General features: G+C 46.7%; 1 protein-coding gene across 4 annotated transcripts in view; it reads left to right on the forward strand.

Annotated features, from left to right (window-relative positions):
* LOC107225152 overlaps positions 1–17,895 on the forward strand; it is an 89,304-nt gene that overhangs the window by 61,032 nt on the left and 10,377 nt on the right. For all 4 annotated transcript variants that reach the window (XM_046742697.1, XM_046742700.1, XM_046742712.1 and 1 more), the window contains 6 exons: positions 1,320–1,352; positions 2,317–2,472; positions 4,060–4,106; positions 4,237–4,406; positions 5,365–10,410; positions 10,971–11,030. In XM_046742697.1, coding sequence (XP_046598653.1) covers positions 1,320–1,352; positions 2,317–2,472; positions 4,060–4,106; positions 4,237–4,406; positions 5,365–10,410; positions 10,971–11,030 — 5,512 coding nt within the window. The remainder of the gene's footprint in view (positions 1–1,319; positions 1,353–2,316; positions 2,473–4,059; positions 4,107–4,236; positions 4,407–5,364; positions 10,411–10,970; positions 11,031–17,895) is intronic.

A 17,895-nucleotide genomic window follows, 5' to 3' on the forward strand; every position in this document is an offset into this window, starting at 1 on the left:
CAACAAGAGCCGCCTCGATATGATATAACAATCGAATAATCAGCATCTTGATTTTCCGTAGGATAATATCGATATGACATTACGTCTACATGTACGTTTGTATGTTACACTAATTGCGAAACGATGTTGAAAAAAAAAAAAAAAAAAAAAGAAGGAAAAAAAATAACACCAACAACAACATTGTACAAAAATAATTACCCAATTGTTTGTGAATCAGCTTCCCGCTAACGATTCAATTCTATATATGGTATGCCCAAACATATATCATCATGTGATCGAACGTGATATAGTTTGTATTGAAATGGCTTTGCTAATTCCAGCCAACGTACGTAACTTGGACAAGACGTAAGGTAATTAATACGTCGCCTAAAGAGTTTCAAATATCAATACAATATGTGTATATATGTATATATAATATATACATATAAACATTCGTCAAATATTTATTATACTTATGTTGCCAGTACATGATATTAAAATCACTGATCGTTAATTTAATTTCTTTGCCAATTTTTGTATTATCTCATTATCTATGCAGTAAAATGCAGATTATTTGCCTCGTCCAAGATATTACGCAGTTTGTACTATGCATATTTATACACGAGTCAACTCCCTAACCGTTCATTTATCATGTATAATTACTATCGCCATAAAGTGTCGCTATATTCGTATCCACACTCTATACTATATACACGATTAAAAAAATAAGTTAAATTTTTTTTTATTTCATAGGTATTTATTCAACTTTCGTTTCTTTTTGTTTTAGTTTTTATCTCTCCTTCGATTTCCATTAAGCAGCTTCGGTAGTGCAGCTTGTAGTTATTCCCGTTCTACCATTAATATACCTCGAATAATTTTCGTATTTCAATCGCGTCACGTTTCACCCGAACGTATGGGAAATGGGTTAATCGCACAAAGTGCGATAACATGTAGTTCGTTAAGTGTAACCGGAAATTTGCCGGTATTTGTATAGATACGATTGCAGATTAAACGAAATGGAAAACAAGAAAAAAATCAAACGTCGAATAAAGGTGAATTCAAACGTGTTCGATCAATTGTTCCATTTGCACGCGTTCGGCCGGAAACTGACTGAATGTATAACTTTTATTTTATGCATATACTTGTATACCGCGAGTAGATCGTGTGCCCTTTTGTATTACACGTATTACAATCGCAACAAATAGTCATTATATCGATGTTATTGTATACCGTGAAAAAGCGCAATATCTTGATGTACCCTCCAGAGCGTTAGGTACACGCATATTAGCGCGCCTAAAACGCCTGGCATATAACGCTATTTTTTTATTCTATTTTTCTAGTGGTGGGACGAGGTCATGGACATATTTGACGGGGTACGAGATTTTTATATTAGCGTAGATTAAGCCTATCCTCAAGAAAAAATGGCAAAAAAATAAGATCCCTCCTTTGTTCAGACTTCTTTTCAATCTTATCCTCCGAGACGTCGTCGTTCACCCTCTGAATACTTTGGTGGAAAACCACAGGTTTGAAATTGAAGAACAGTTGTTCACTTGATTCGAAAGATTGAAAATAAAAAACGCTGGTATTCTTCCTACAAGTAGAACACTAGGGTGAATGATCGAGGTTAATTTTCCTGGGTTTAACAACTCGTCACACCTTACGTCTATAACTTTTGGGTGAATTTATTACACTTACCTTGCCTCGCTATTTAAATTTTGTTTCATTTCTCTGATCATCGTCGGCATTCTGCTGCGCAGTTCGGTTGAAAAACAAAACTGAGCAATACGTATATGTCTAGATGTTTTATAATTTTGGTGATGGTGGGAATAATACTGAATCGACTAACGAATTATTATACATTGTCTTAAACGCATTTCACTAATTGGCTCTGTTATACAAACTCACATCTCTCATGCAGCATAATATAAAATAATCTTTCATTGTCAGCCTGTCATGTGATGATCGTATAACGTAAATCGTCCCCAAGTAAAATCACCGAATGAATCAATGCATACTTAGATCACTGTGTTCCCGTTGCGTGCAGAAGGTGGCAAAAAAGTAAAGCAATTTGTAACTTGCCCCCCACCCCCGCCACACCGCACCACGACGCACTTTCACTTTTCATTTTTTCCACTTCACTGACTTCCGTCAAGTGCAAATAAAAAGCAGCAGTGAGATGACAATCTTCGCTGTAAAATTGTAAATGTGTATATTTCGATCGATGTTTGACGTTTGTGTGTGGGTCTCGTGTTTCGTTGCGGGGGCGTCGCGACGCCCGTTTTCGACGTCCGCCGTCTCGTTCGTCATCCTCGATACCTCGCACGCTGGCCTCTGAAGTGGTTGGACGAAAACGTCTCTGCGCCCCGGGACCGTTGTTGGTCGGAAAAATCGAGCCTTCATCATCGCCGGCTGTCCGAGTCCTCCTCGCGTCAGCCGTTAAGCTTGTCCTACATGGAGGCGAAGCTTCGTCCGGACGACGGCAGCGAACAAAGCGTAAGAGTCTTATCATCAGCAAGTACTTCAGGTCCGAAACGTCCCGGAATCGCGTCTAAGCCGCGCCGAAGGAGCCCCGAAAAACTTTCGCTAGGGAGATTCGCCCGGGCCGACAGTCAGCCGGTGATTTATTGCGAAACGGACGCGACGAAGCCGCGGCGAGTCGAGCCATGCGCCAAACCGAGGCGCGAACGGGACACGATCAGGCCAGAGTCCAGGTCCAGGTCGGTACTCGATCTGAATCGCGCTAAGTTTCATCCATCGAGGAACGACGATCACCGCGAGGTAGGAAAGATTTCACCCTCGGCGTTCAGCGACGTGGAAACGGCCAGTCGCGGGGACTCGATCATCCTTGGAAGGACGAACAGCCTGCCGGACGGAAAGTCCAGGAGCTTCGTCATCCCGGATCGACGCAGCAGAGACAATCATGTCGCAGTGCCGACCGTCCGCGCCAAAAGACCAACTCGACTAGCTCGTAACGCCGAGAAGTCCGATCGCGTCACGTTCGCTTCCCAATACCGGCAAATGACAAGCCTTGACAATCATCGCCTGCAGCAATGCCTCTCGTCACCCTGTCGATCCACCTTCGTCACCAATCATAACATTCGACCACCTGCGGCACCGACACAAACTTCTTCATCTTCTTCTTCTTCTGCTAAGACCACCTCTTCAGCACTTACAATGAGGGTTAGACCGGTCTCCCTAGGCACGATCTCTCTGTTATTATATCCGTTACTCTCAGATCATCTACTCACGTTTTTTCCATCAAGATCATTCCATGCATTACGACCCCAAGCACGGAATCACCGTATTCTCGCGACCGGACGAAACCAGCGAACAGTTTTCGCACTGAAATATAATACGGTTGATGTATTTTTGGGTGATGGATGAACGCGGTGCTTTCACGATTCCCCGTCTGTGCGTTGGATTCGACCGGCATCATCGTACTTTTTTCCTTTACTCATTTTCACGTTCGGTAGCTTTGTGGTAAATCCATCATCGTCAATACTCGAATATACATTTACCATTCATCTGTTTCATGTGCATTTAACCCTTCCCGGTTGCACTGGGTCATTCTGATCCCCAGAAACCATGTATTTATTATAGGACGACAAATAAGTGCGACCCCGATGGGTTAATTGTTCACCGTTCGTACGTGTCACATTCATATCTTATAGTTCGATGTTAAGCATGGGAATTTTCGTTTCTCTCTGTCTCTCTTTCTCCTATTCTTCTGTCAAGTATAATAAATGGAATTATAATCAATCAATCTATACGTGCATCCTTGTGCATCTGTATACCTCATCATATTACGTGCAATAATAATACAGGGTGGAGAAGACAATTGTATATTCGATTACAATTAATTACAGTAACCGAAATTGTCTCTTCACCCGATCCATCTGTGCATTCATAACGCCTAAAATATATATATATATATACGTAAACGTGTGTGTGTCTTTTCGGAAGTCCATACTATATAAATAACAACAATGCACGTCGCATGTCTATGATTGTCGTAATAATTTACTTAAATTCTGATTTTTCAAATTACGGGTGGACAATAATTCATCATTTCGATTACAGCCGTTCGAGCAGCACAGCACCCACACAGCTAAACCGTACATGTCACAGTGAGTATTTATTTTTGTAACACGCTTCCGTGAATAACTGAAAACCGTAATTAAAAAGTAATCTAATACGCATTCGAATTACCAATTGGTAACAATAATAGCCAATTACAGCCATTAATTACTCGCACAGTGCCCTGAAGGAGTCCGGCTACGAGAGTGACTCCACTCTGGTCTTCCGTCGACGCGAAGACGCCAGTCCTTTAAGTCCCCTGGAGCAAAGGCTCGCCTATAAAACTGTCCAACGTGGAGGCGACGTCCCTCTTCACGGCCTCCGCAAACCAGCGCCAGAACGTCCAAAGGGTGAGTCAAGCTTTTGGGATAATTTCAAATTTCTCCTTCTTCCACGTATATTTTTTCAACATTTTTTCACCTAGCCTTCGTTATCGTACCACGTTATCTTATTTCGTTTATATTCGTATTCATGCGTTCGCTATTCGCTCGCGAATAAATCACTCACGCGAATCACCCTATTTTCTTCGATTTTCTAACCCTTCGATAAATTTACACCTCACTTTTCACCACCCATAATCAGTCTGTTGTAACATTGGGGAAAAGTTTGGTTTTTTTTTTACTTTGGAATCCTTTTTTACTCATAGGTACTCAATAACGGATTCCAAGCGCAAAAATCTATCACACGTTAAATTAGCACTTATTTATGCATACGTATTAATTTATTAGTCGCAAGATTATCGAGCTTGCGGTACCGACAACTAACCCATTGATATGCAATCCTTTATTCTCGTTTATCTCAAGCATGCTTTCGCATCCGAATATATTTAGAAATTGAATAGCGCATGAATAAATTAGTAAGCGTATGAATTTATGCAGCTACAGTACAGAGTAGCGATATACATATAGTATATAGAAATTACAATCTTTGCACGTAAGAAAATACTTTTTTTACAATTATATTTTTTCTCAAACTCTACGCACTAGCAGCTGCCTTGAAATCTATCGATATTGGAATGCAGTCGAGAGGTTTTCTCCGCCTTCGCACAAGTTTCTATATTTATATCTCATGTACCTACGTATACCTAATTTAAGAGCACCGGATGTCGAGGAAGCGACAAGTACTACCACCATAATCCACACAAGTATAAAAAAAAAAAAAAAAAACTACACGCTGAAATTGAAACACGCGACCACCAGCTTAATAATATATCTCTACAATATCCTTGGTGAAAGGGTTCAAAATCGGGTGACAAGAATTTCTAAAAGCGTCTAATATCGGGGGGGTGTGAAAAAAATCTGTCCACAGACGAAGACGGCTCGGTGATCGAGTACTTCCCGATATCTCCGACCTTGACGCGAATTCGCGTTCACAAGAAGATCCCCTCCGCCACCGCAGCACCGAAAGACACTTTGCCTCGATCACGGTCCACGATTCCAAAACCTCCGCCACCACCTCCGCCCTCGATGATATTTTCCCAGTACAAAAGGTCCGCTCCGTCGCTGGCCACTTTGCCAGCCAGGTCGTCCCGATCAGTATTCAACGGACGTTCGCAGTCCACGTCGTCTAGAGTCCCGTCACCGGCGACGGGAAGACCTTCCTCCAGAGTGACGTCTCCTTTCGGCCGGCCACCTTCGCCACCCCGAAGAAGGTCATCCCGGAACAACACGACCCTCAGGCTGTACTCGAAGATGCAAGTGGGGGAGAACCCTCACTCGACAAACCCAAGACACGAGCAATGCTTCAGCGCTGACAGTGTGTCCAACATTCGTTTCCTGCGGGACAGGCTCTCCGGCAACCTCGAAAAGCATCGGAGGGACAAGGAGGAGGCGCAAAGAGTCAGGATCCACCGAACACTCTCTTCGAGCCCAGTCGCGGCCAGGACCAGGGTCTCTTCAACTGTGACAGCTGATTTTCCAGGACGGAATATCACTCGGAGCAGTTCGGGGCCCGACAGGTACAGACCCAGAACGTTAACGTCGCCTAGTCCAGTGTCTAGACAATCCAGAGGCCAGGAGCAGAAGGTCCTGGGAGTCAAACGTCCGCTCGAGGATAAGCCGCCGATAAAACGCGTGCCTTCTAAGAGCCCGATGTCAACTTGCAGCTCGAGGGAGTCAACTGTGGACAGACTTTACTCCCCAGAAAGGAGCTGCAGTCACGGCAGTCGGTCGAAACTCGTGGAAGCTTCGACGAGGAAGGAGCAGACTAGACCCAGGCGAACGAGGAAGGAACAGGACGAAGTGTGCAAGAGATTGAGCAGGTCACCGGACTTGGCTTCGCCGCAGGAAGTGAGGAGAGTCGTTCAGAGGCAGCGCGAAAAGGACGTTCAAACGAAACTACTGCCGTCTGGAACCGTGGTCAAGAGCTCGACCACATTGTACTCCTCGGCTCGGGGTGGGAAGCAGAGTTCTCAGGAAGACAAGTCCCTCAAGGTGACCGTTGCTATATCATCCAAGGGTCGCGAACTCCTGCGTCGGACTGCGGAGGCTTCGACGTCGAGTAAAAATTCGCCGATTGTCAGTCGTAAGACGACTTTTACCGAGCCTGTGGAGAGTCCGAGGGCGAAGGTCTCCAAGTCTTTTGAGAGCAAGGAATCGGTCAAGTCGATTTCGACCGTTGATACCGAGGTCGCGGGAACCGCCGAGGGAAATAATAAGAGGAAACGGCCGCGTGAAAGACCGCAAACGATCGTAAAGTCACCGATTAGAAAGCCGGAAACCATCTGCGTGAATCCCGACAGCAAGGAGAAGAGAGAGGAGAAGAGAAAATCGCGGAGAGAGAGAAACTCCGAATCTTCGAAGAGCAAAAAGTCTTCTAACGGTAAACGGAACGACGGAGAGAAGAAGAGGTCTAAAAAAGCGCTTGGCAAGGCCGCCGGAAACGAGGTCGCTAAGGAGTTGAAGAAGCTGGATCATCGGGATCAAACCAACGTCCAGAGACTAACGGTAGAACAAATAAAGCGGCATCAGGAGATCATGAAGTCGGATACGTTCTTCCAGAACCTCTTCCTGAGAAACACCGGCTCCCCGACACCGTCTCAAAGCAGCGTCATGAGGACGTCTTCGGTGATGGAAAGAGCGAGGATATTCCAGGCCGAGAACTGCGGCGCATTCAAGTCGGAGCCGTCGATTCGGTCCTTGAACATCTACCTGACAAGCAAAAAGCCGGTTTCGAATTCAAAGTTCAAGAACTGGGAACGCGAGAGCGTTTCCTCCCGATGTTCGAGCCCTTACGGGGTGAGCTGGCCGGGTCGTTCGGTGTACCAAAAGATCAGTAAATTTGACAGCCTGCAGAGCATAGACGATTACGCCATGGAGTTCGGCTCGGTCTCATCGTTCCGCGGACGGAGTCCTGACATCACCCGAGACTGTCACAAAGAGAGAAGCCTCAGCGAGCCACCGTTGAAGGTGCTTCCGGAGAATGAGGAAAAGATTTGTACGAATGGAGTTGTGCCGCCCAGACCGGCTTCTCCGTCGCCAATCAGATCTCCGGCTTGTCGAAGGATACAGAGTCTACGACAACAAGACACACCAGGGATGACGATAGTGCGGAAGGCGAGAGCGAGAAGTGCCGAGGAGGTCGATCAGAGAAGAAAGCTGATATTGGGGTCGAATTTGTCTCTGTGCAAAAGTACAAGCTCACTTAATCTTTCGCAGATAGACAGAGATGAGTACCAGCAGTACGTTCTTGAGATGTTGCACTGTAAGAGGAAATCGAAGAGGTACAAGGACCTCCACGATTTTTATGCGAGCTTGGAACGAATGGGAGAATTGGAACGAACCACTTCGACCGGTGATCTCAGACCTCGCTTGCGAAACGAGGAAATCATAGATTACGATAGATGGAAGGAGGTGCGATCCAAAGAGCGAGCCGAGCGGGAACTTGAAGTACTTTATGGAAAATTGCAGAACGTACAGAAAGAGAAGGACTTCCTGTTTCGACCCAAGGAGGTGGAGCAGTTCAGGTGGAAGGGAGACTCCGGTCTTAGGTGCAAGGAAAAATCGGTAGAGAATATCCGCGAACAATTTCAAAAGCTCGAAAGCCAGGAGAGCGATCTGGAATCCGCACGTCGGCGAGATATGGCGGCTCGCAAGGACGTCTACAAGCCACTTTGGCGTGGCAATTCGGTCGTCAGCGTGGCTCACACGCTTGACAAGCGAGCGACGATGTCCGAAAGTCTGAATCGTACGGCAAGACCTGAGTCTTCGAAGAGCCTTGGCATCAGTCGAAAGCTCTGGAGCAGTTTGTCCGTGGAACAGGTGAACGCGTTGAAGAACCAGCTGAACGAAATATACAGCAACGAGAATGGAAAGCCGGAGAGCGAGAAAGCGAAGCCGGCGTCGAAGACGGACTACGAGATAGTCGTACCGCCTCGGGAAGAGTTCGGCGAGGATTTCCAGGACGATAACAAAACGCTTCACGTACGATGCCATTCCATGGTGACGCCCGACATATGCAAAATGGCGGAAAAGGCGGACAGCAAGCTCGAAGAAGAGCGTCTGCAGACGTCGCCATTGAAGCGGAGCGGGTCGATTAGTCGGGGCAGAAGCGTGGAAAGGTCACAGTCCGAAAGGTCTTCGGGCGTCCCGCCGATGTCCGAACTCGAGAAGAAGCGGCTATCCTTGACGCTGAGCAAGGAGGTTCTGGACAAAGTCACCCAGAAGAAGGCCCTGCAAACGGCGATTTCTCCACGCGAAACACGCGGCGCGATTGCCGTCGCCTCGGCTCAGCCGAAGCCAAGTTTGCCGAGCGCAAGTCCGAGCTTTTCTAGCGCTTCACCGCGGACCTGCTACTCTTTGGAGATGTCCGAGGAGGGAACAACCAAGTCAAAGGACAAGAGCGACTTCCTGCTGGTCTTGACGCCGACCGACGAAACTCCAAGGAGCAAACGCAGAGTCGAAAACGTCCTTGAACAGTGGTCGAAAAAGCAGCCGGAAATCGCGATGGTCGTTTCGGACGAAACGGGGAAGCCTCCACGGCCCGGTTCGACCAGCGAGGTTGACAGCACGACCGAAAGCTCGGAGGCATCGGTGAGGACCGTGATCGGACAGGGAAGCGCGGAAGATGTTTCCAGGAAAGTTGAGTTCTTCGAAAAGATAGACACCGGAATTACGGATGTCAAGTCTTCTGCTACCGATGGTCTTCAGAGGTCTTCGAACGCACGGTCGACCTTCTCGCAGAGTTTCGCCGACTTGAAAGAGCTCTTCGGCGAGTCGGAATCCGCCAGGTTCGGGACCTCATCGAGCTACGGGTCACGACCGCGTTCTACTTCGCCTAGAAGAAGCCCCACCGTGCTTCCGGAAGACGTTAAAACTCGGTCAAGCCGCCCTCGATTTCCGGACGACGATCGGGAACGACCGAGGAGCGCCAGTCCGTACCGACCGACGTCAAACGCCTCGAGTACCGAGAACTTGTGGAAGCGAAACGAGTCTCCGGACCCGGAAAGGTACTGGCGAGCTTACCTGAAGCTGGTGCGAAGCGGGGCCGTGAAGAGACTTCGCGCAAAGTACGAAAGCCTCGAGGAACTGACCGGCGAAAGGGTGAAGATAGTACCGGCTCCGAAGCGATTCCAGAGCGATCCGGAGCTGACGAGGAACTTGCTGAAGAGGGAGATCGACAGGGTGGTGGTCAAGGGGCAGGAAATCGCTGACGTCAACTGGCTTCGACGGAAGTACGAACCGGTACCCGGGAGGGCCAGGAGGAGGGGAGCGTCGCCACCGATACCGAGAGTCCCTCTGCGCATGGAGGATTTGGGGATGCCGCGGATCCACGTGATCAGTAAGCTCGCCGAGCTCAAGGGGCAGCGAGCTTCCTCCGCGACGGGCCGCTCGAGGGTGACGGAGGCCGACGAGCTCCAAGCTAGGCGGGCGGTCGGGAGGATCCGAAAGAAATTCGAGAGGGAGGGTGTGGACGACGTGTCCATACTAGGTGAGATGTTCACTTCGGCACCAAACGTTCACGAGCTACGTGATATTGCACCGTATTTGGCCGGTCAGTGGGTAGCGCACAGGTTTCCTAGCCGTCGCGACAACGCGCGCTCGCTGTCCTCGCCGGAGTTAGAAAAAGCATCGACGAGGCCTGCTCGGGTCAGCGGGGATTCGGGGAGGAACTCTTTCGGAAGACCTCGCGCCACCTCCTCGTCGCCCGTTCGACCCCGCAGACCACCCTCGATATTGAAGCAGTCCTCGAGGCTTACCGCCACGGATCCCTTCGCTAACCAACATTTTGACCCCAGCAAACACAGGCCGAGGTATAGGTACCAGCCGCCACCGCCGAAAGTCATCCACAGGGAATCGACTCCCTGGTGGCCGCCGATTCCAACCTACACTGCTCGGCCTACCGTCACCTTCGAAGGTCTCTATTTGGTCCGATCTTTGTCCGAACCTAGCTTGTAGATTTTCATCGCTCTGAGGCTTGTAGTTACCCTGGCCAGGATGATCGCTATCCTCGAATTGCACGGCGATATTTTCGTTAGTTTTACCAGTCTTTTGTGTACCTACGGTTTCTACTTTCAGGCACAAAACCGTCCCAAGTTTGAAGTACCGTTTGCACGCAGCACCGAGATCGATCCTATAACGCGAGGCTGCTATTGAATTCGTTCTAGTGATCCTCCTTGGCCCGTTCAGAGACTTGCGAATATATCACAGCACCAATATCGATAGATTTATAATCAAAGGCACGCGGATTAGGTAGAGAAAAAGAGCGAAGCTTTTCAATGTGTATGATTAATATTTGTAATTTATATACACACGTACGTATGTTTGAATCAGAATGAGATAATCTTACTGCATTATCGTTGTACGGATGTTGTCTTTGATCATTCTAATATTCTAGTTAGTACCCATAGATCGGCTCGGCTAATTATCATTGTTGTTATCTTTCTTTCTTTTCATTTTTGTTTCGCTGAAATATAGAGTACGCCACTGCACCCCCACCGCCACCAAAAGCTCCACACTACAAAGGCGATCGCCAAGGTAATGCTATTAGCTGATAATAATTACATAGTATCTGTATATATTCCGAGGGAAACGAAAAAAAAAAAAACAATAATTTAAGGTCTAGCTCAAATCCTTAACTGCCTCAATCATATCTGAGGAAAATTTTCACTACCCAAATTTTACTCTTCAACGTGAAAATGTATATTGTGTGTAATGTATAAAAATGAAGACAAGAAACGGAATCGAAAATCGTGTCTGTTCAGAGAAAGGACGCATACAAGTACACAAATTTTCATCATCAAAAATTGCATGTATTTTATTTTGTGTTACTTGACAGTGCATAGATTTATGTATTATGGCTTACGCCGCATCAGCTGTATCTACTTTGTCATGATAATGTACACTAAATTGTCTCACTAAATTGCAGTGCCAGATGCATGACTTTCGAATATCAAAATGGTAGACTGGCTACGTTACGATACGCTGTCAATGCCTGCACGGTTAAGATTTTTAAATATATTGATATGTGCTTCTGTTTGTAAAAAATTAAGTTTGCATTTATATATCCAATTCGCGTGTTCGTTAGTATTAGTGAATAATCAGCTAGTGCAAAGCTTGCTTCCGATATCCTTTCGTCGGTTCTCATTTTTCAATCTCGATCATTTATTCGTACTCCACATCATCAATTTCATCAATTCACAATGTGTTAATGTATAGTTGAAGCGTATACACGTTTACTATTCGTTATAACCTTGAATCAATATTTCCCCATGCAATATTCGTTCGTCCAGTGATATCGTCTGAAAAAACAATACTTTTAAGTTGAATTTGTCGAGGTTAAACCGAGTGCAGAAATCATCATCGTTTCTCAGCGGTTAGATAATTGCATATTAAAATTCGGGTGATTAATACAGGCGTCATGAATAATAACGCATCATCGATTTCCTAAATAAAATGTGGATGAAAAAAAAAGGCTAATGAGGGAATTCGTTGTACGAGTTCGAAAGCAATTCCAATCATCGTTAAAATGAAGGGTTTTAATTTCCGAGAAAATTGATTAACAAAATGAAACACTTTGTTGTTTGGGGATTCTGTTCGCTCAACTTTTGACCCATGAATAAGATAAGCGACTCTCACTTAGAAATCTAGCCTCGTCTTCTCTTCCTGATAAGTTTTTCCGTCGAATCCGATGAGTTGTGCGATTGTGGGAATGACGGTTGGCTCGGTCCGACGTTATAGCGCAATCGGCAATCGGCCGATTTACCGTGTATAACAACGAAGCGCTCACTAAGTGTCAGTTCAGTTCCACGCAACGCAGCGTTCGGCAATCCTTTTCAACCAGCTATCTACTCGTGCCGTAACACTTGTCGTACCTACGATGCAGCCTTGATAGCGTAATGATAGAAGCGGGGGAAACGCTCCGCGATTCGCGATCGCCAAAAACCAGCGAATCGGAGAGAGGGCGAATAGACGAGTGAGCGCCGACTCAACCTTGATCCAAATATTGGTAAATACCGAATGTCCGCGCTTTCGCGGTTGCGCTAATCGAAGACGAAGTCTTCACCGCAGTGCAACCTGGCGAACAATGGAGAACCATTATCGTGCAACGTCTTTCACGCCGCGAACCTTTATCTAATCTCTGTGCTCTCTGATAACTCGTAGTCAGGCTTGACTTATTGGCGGAGAGTCCGGACAGTTTCGACGATGCTCTTGGTGCGCGATCAACGCGTTATACGCTTCGTCTACTCGCCTATATCGGGTGTTGGAACACCGGTAACGATTCGTGTGTGCGGATTTTTTCGCGGATTGAAAAGTGCAGTGAAAGCTCGGCGGTAACGGATGTGCAAAGTTTTTACGAAAACGCGTTTCCTCTCGGCTGTCGTAACTGATCCGCAAGACGTCAGACCCCGACATTTACCACATTATTTTAACAATTTCAGAATAAATTTTGCCGGGGATTTTGCTAACACGTTGTGCAGAGAATTGCAGAAGCTTTCGCGCGGTGGAGAATAACGTTTCGCGTTGCGTGTGCTTTAAATAAATATTACGCAAAAGCTGTTGACGTTCAATCGTGGATTCTAAATATTGAAAACACGCGATATCTGCGGTGCTTCGGAGCTTGCGTGAAGAGCGACGCGGACGAGTCTCGATCGAAAAACGCTGCATTGAGGAAATAGTTTGTTTACCGTTAAAAAATGTATACTTGAATATAGCGTGTAAGTGAATGTTTCGTTATTATTATGAAATTTTAGTCAAGCCAAATACGTTTTGTTAATTATTGCCAAAATTCTATAGATCATTATTTGGCTGAACGGAAATTTGATTTTAATAACAAATTCAAATACACGTTTGTTAACGGTAAATAAACTATTTTCTCAGTGATAGACGTGTTTGGAAAAAATAAAAGTTAAACAGGAATTTTGAATTTACGATTCTAACTTAATTGGAAATGAATTGTTTGGATATTCCGTTTCATCAAAAATCGATTCCAGTAAACTCTTAGCCTTCGTTCGTCAGCGTGCTTATTGATATCGCTCTACGTATAATATTCAACTCGCGATTAGACCGTAACCCACATACGCTTATGTCTGTGACCACCGAAGATTTCCGATCACAGAACCGTGACCAAAAAATTACCGTATACATATAATGGTGAGCGATCGCTTGATTGTGGGACTCGGTTTCAAAGGTCAATTCGCGGTTTGACCTTGGACGGTAACAGCTGCATCAATTTATCCACACACACGTATCCACACGGAAGGATAATACGTCATATGTCACGGATACAGTGATACGAACGATGTCCGAGACCGCGATTACGTAATTCCGCGAAACTTCTGTAAGAATTGTTTATTATTTTATTATACACGGTTCAAATATCAGACGGCTTAATTGTCTTTAACTTCGCGACTACCGCGCAGCGATAATTCAACTACGCAAAGTCAAGAGAGTCGTTGCAATCGGACTCGCAGGCATGTGTGTCGAGCCCTGTAGCAGGTGCGCTACTTTTACACTCTTTTAACGAACGTCTATGCCACACGTAGCTGCACGGTTATCTTTCCAATGACTCATACGGCTCGTTCGACGATATTAAAACAGATTACGAATCGATATTGTCAACGCCCGTGACTCGACGATGCCGCGAGTCAAATTGTAACAAATTCCTCCGTTGAAAATATCAATTCAAATTCATTCCGCTATCCACACACACGGGTAGATCTTGCGTCATTCGACGTATTTACCACGTTTCGGTTTCACTCCAAATACGATCTAATAACAGTCGGTGTCTAGACGTCGGAGAGAAAAGAAACGAATTTTACCAATCGTGAATTTAACTGTTAAAAACGATAAAAACAATATGTATTTACACATATGTTCGCAACTTCAAGCGACTTGGTTTACCGCAGAGAATGAAAAGTAATTATTGCCTACCTGAATCGCTGAAAGGAATAAAAACTGCACTTGTTTGTTCTTTTTTTTTTTACCCACGACGTGGAAATTTTTTCATTTTTCTCAAAAAAAAATAAACATTGCTTTACTCGTGTGACCGAACAGTCAGCGCCGAATCGAATTCCATGGATTAAAAACGAAATCACATCGATTAAGATCGTTGGAATGGGGATACGATAAGAAATCTGTGCGAGGTCAGGGAGCGTGACGTCTCGGCGGAGAAGTTCCCCAGTCGGTAGACCTTATTGTGTTCCATATTCTCTCTGTTCCCCGCAGTGCGCGTCGGGTCACCGAAGAAGGCGAGGCGGCGTCTCTCCTCGCGGAGAGCGATTCCCGCCTTCTAATCGTCGCTTTTACCGTCTCGCTAGTGAAAAAATGATAAATGCGATTATAAATTTGGTGATATACATTGCAGCTAGTGACCGTGTTTCCGAACAATATCCACGATACAGGTGAAACATACTTGATACGGGATTTATACGGGGGAGGGGAATCTGCAGAGCTTAAGGAGAAGACTTATGGTGCGTGTCGGAAGCACGAGAACCATCAGAAGTGTACGAATTATCCGGAGGGGCTGACCGGAGTGCGGAAGCGAAGCTCGATACAAACGCGGATAAAAACCTGCGGCTGTTACACGTCGTATAGGTTTATGTATACAAACAGACGCAAATACACGCATTGTCGGAACGTCAGTGAAAAGAAGAAGAAGCGCGTGAGCGTCGCGATCCGGAAACCCGATGGAGCGAATCGGAGGCGTTATTTCCCCACCCGGGCTTACCAGGGTGACGGACCTGGAACGAAGTCAGCAGTGGACGAGTCTCACCTCGGACATAAACGACCTTGAGCGATCGAGGATGCGGACGCAACGGCAGGACGCGGATCCCCGGAAGCGGATGCTGCACCGGCGATCGATGCCGGAACCCCAGCAGACATCGATGATATACGTCGACGTGAATACCGAGGACTACGGGGCCCATGCGGAGAAATACTTCCTCCCCATCGGCTCGGACTCCCACGACGAGAGCGTCGATAGTTGGAGCTGGAGGCCTGACAGCGCGGGAAATTCAACCTCGGAGAAGAGCTACTCGTTGTACTCCAACAACAATAACAACAACAACGACAACAACGACAATAACAACTACGAGAGCTACGGATCTCGAGGCGAGGGAAACGGAACGCGGAAAGGCGATTGCGAAGAGGTGGAAGCGTATCGAGGAAGCCGGGAAAAACTCCACGAGATATTCCGCAGGAATCGGGATCTACGTCGGCAATTTTTCGCCGATGTACCGCTGCCTGAATTCAAGCAGGAAAAACCGGAAGCTGGGAGCGGATACGGCAGCGTAGAAACTCTCACCAGCCAGAGCAACCACTCGGAGACCGGAAGTGGAAACGTTGAGCTGACTGCGGCCGCGCGGAAGAACACCGGGAATTTAAAGTACGCGACGCTCGTCGACCAGACCTCGAGTCTTCGGGAATTCGGGGGATCGGCTAGAGATCGGAGGGAAAAACTACACTTCAGTCTTCCTAGACGCGGAACGAGACGATCCGAGGCCTTCGAATCCAGCGCCGCGACGCCCTCTGGTAACGGAAGTCTGAATTTCGACGGAAATCATAGCCCGCCGCCTCCGCTGCCTACCTCCGAACCACCCGCCTCCATTTCCGCGGATGAATCGTTGATTTCCGGTGATTTTCCGGATACTCCAGAGCGGCTAGAGATTCGGGAGTCAAAAGACGCGGATCAGTCGGCGTTTCATCGTCGGAGATTCGACGCCGATCGATCGATATACAAACCGGAATCCGAGGGGCTGAAAATGCTGGACAGATTCGAAGCCTGCATCGAGCAGCGGAAACAACCGTCGATCTTTAGCCGGTCCAACACAATCTACAAGTCCCTTCCTAACCTCGCGCATACCGGAAGTAATCGACAGTCGGGGACCATCTCGCGGCTTGCGATCAACGGCTCGACTATGGATCTCGATTTAAGCGATAAGAGGATTCGTCCTGCGGCCTTGAAACACGGTCGGGAACCGGAGGAGATTCGGGCGACTCGAGTCGACCTTGAAAATCTCCGACTCGGGGATCGGAGGCGGGGAATCCCGCCGCCTCTCGACCTTTCCAAGGTCTCCGAGGCCCTCAGACGGGAAGACCTGCGATGGGACCGACGCGTTTTAAGGGACTATTCCCTCGATGAGACGCCGTTGCGGAACGACCAGCAGCCGATCAAGTGCACGGTGACGGTCGTCGAGGGTGCGGAGGTTCGGAAGCCCCGACCTTCGGCCGGTCAAGCGACCCTCGAAACGGCTACCAGCCTGATCGGGCATTCTCGGAACGCCGGTTCTTCCGCTCCTTCGGTTCCCGTTCGTGCCGAGAAAATCCTGAAGGACGAGGAAATTAGTCCGACAGCTTCTTCCGGGGCACCGAACAGGTTCAGGAGCTCCGTTGTTGTCTGGTGTGACGGAAAGGACGCCGCCAAGAACCTTGGGAACCGGGAAACCGACCGGATGATGACGAGGAGGATGAACCTGGAACACCGGAAGTCGACCGGGAGTCTCAGACCCGTAACCGGAAACGTCTTTCCATCTGTTTACGCCCCGATACCGTACAGTCAGTATTATTATTAATAGGCGGATTTTGTTACATCGTGTAGGAGATGTTCGAGTTGAGTTATTACTCTTGTTGTTCTTGTTGTTCTTCTATTTCAATGGTGTACAGAGACTGATTTATGGGTAACGCGATACGCTGGGTTTCGTGTGTGCGTACGCTTGTTTTTGTGGGTTGTAAGTACGAGTTTGGATAAGTAATTGCAGCATTGTTCCTTCGAGGGATTTAAAGAACCTTTTCAGCATATCGAGAGACGAAAGAAAATGTGAGATAATCAAACAAGTTTCGAAATTTTCCCGGGGGAGTCTCGGCTTTGTTGTTGCAAAGAATTCATTTGCGGAAATACCGAATATATGGTGGTTTCGAGATTATACGAACTCGGTGAAATTGCTAAAGTTGGTGGAAAGTTTCCATAGCTTGATTCGAGCGCTCGGAAAAACACTTTGAACACGGTCATTTTGATAAGATAGAGTGATTATGATTCATCTTGAATCATTGGAATCCTTTCTTGGCTTCAGTTTAATTCCATGCACTGGAATTAAGACTGTTTTTATCGATACTCGGTGGCAGGTGGTTCAAACACTTTTGATCGTTAAATGTCGAAAGGCTGATTAGCCAGAGATAAGATAATGAAATATCGTTATCCGTTATTGTTACGAAAATTTGGTGACTCGAACCCAAAGCACAGCGACGTTTAAAAACAAAATAAAGAATTTCGACATCGCTCGATACGCATTCACGTTATTATTTCACGTGCATGTACATACATTATACATGTATTCAAAACCATTAATATAAATAAAAGTACGGTAAAAAAAAAAAATCATCCGATACTTTGAAACAGCATATT

This window comes from Neodiprion lecontei, chromosome 1, assembly GCF_021901455.1.
Source record: "Neodiprion lecontei isolate iyNeoLeco1 chromosome 1, iyNeoLeco1.1, whole genome shotgun sequence".
NCBI lineage: Eukaryota > Metazoa > Arthropoda > Insecta > Hymenoptera > Diprionidae > Neodiprion > Neodiprion lecontei.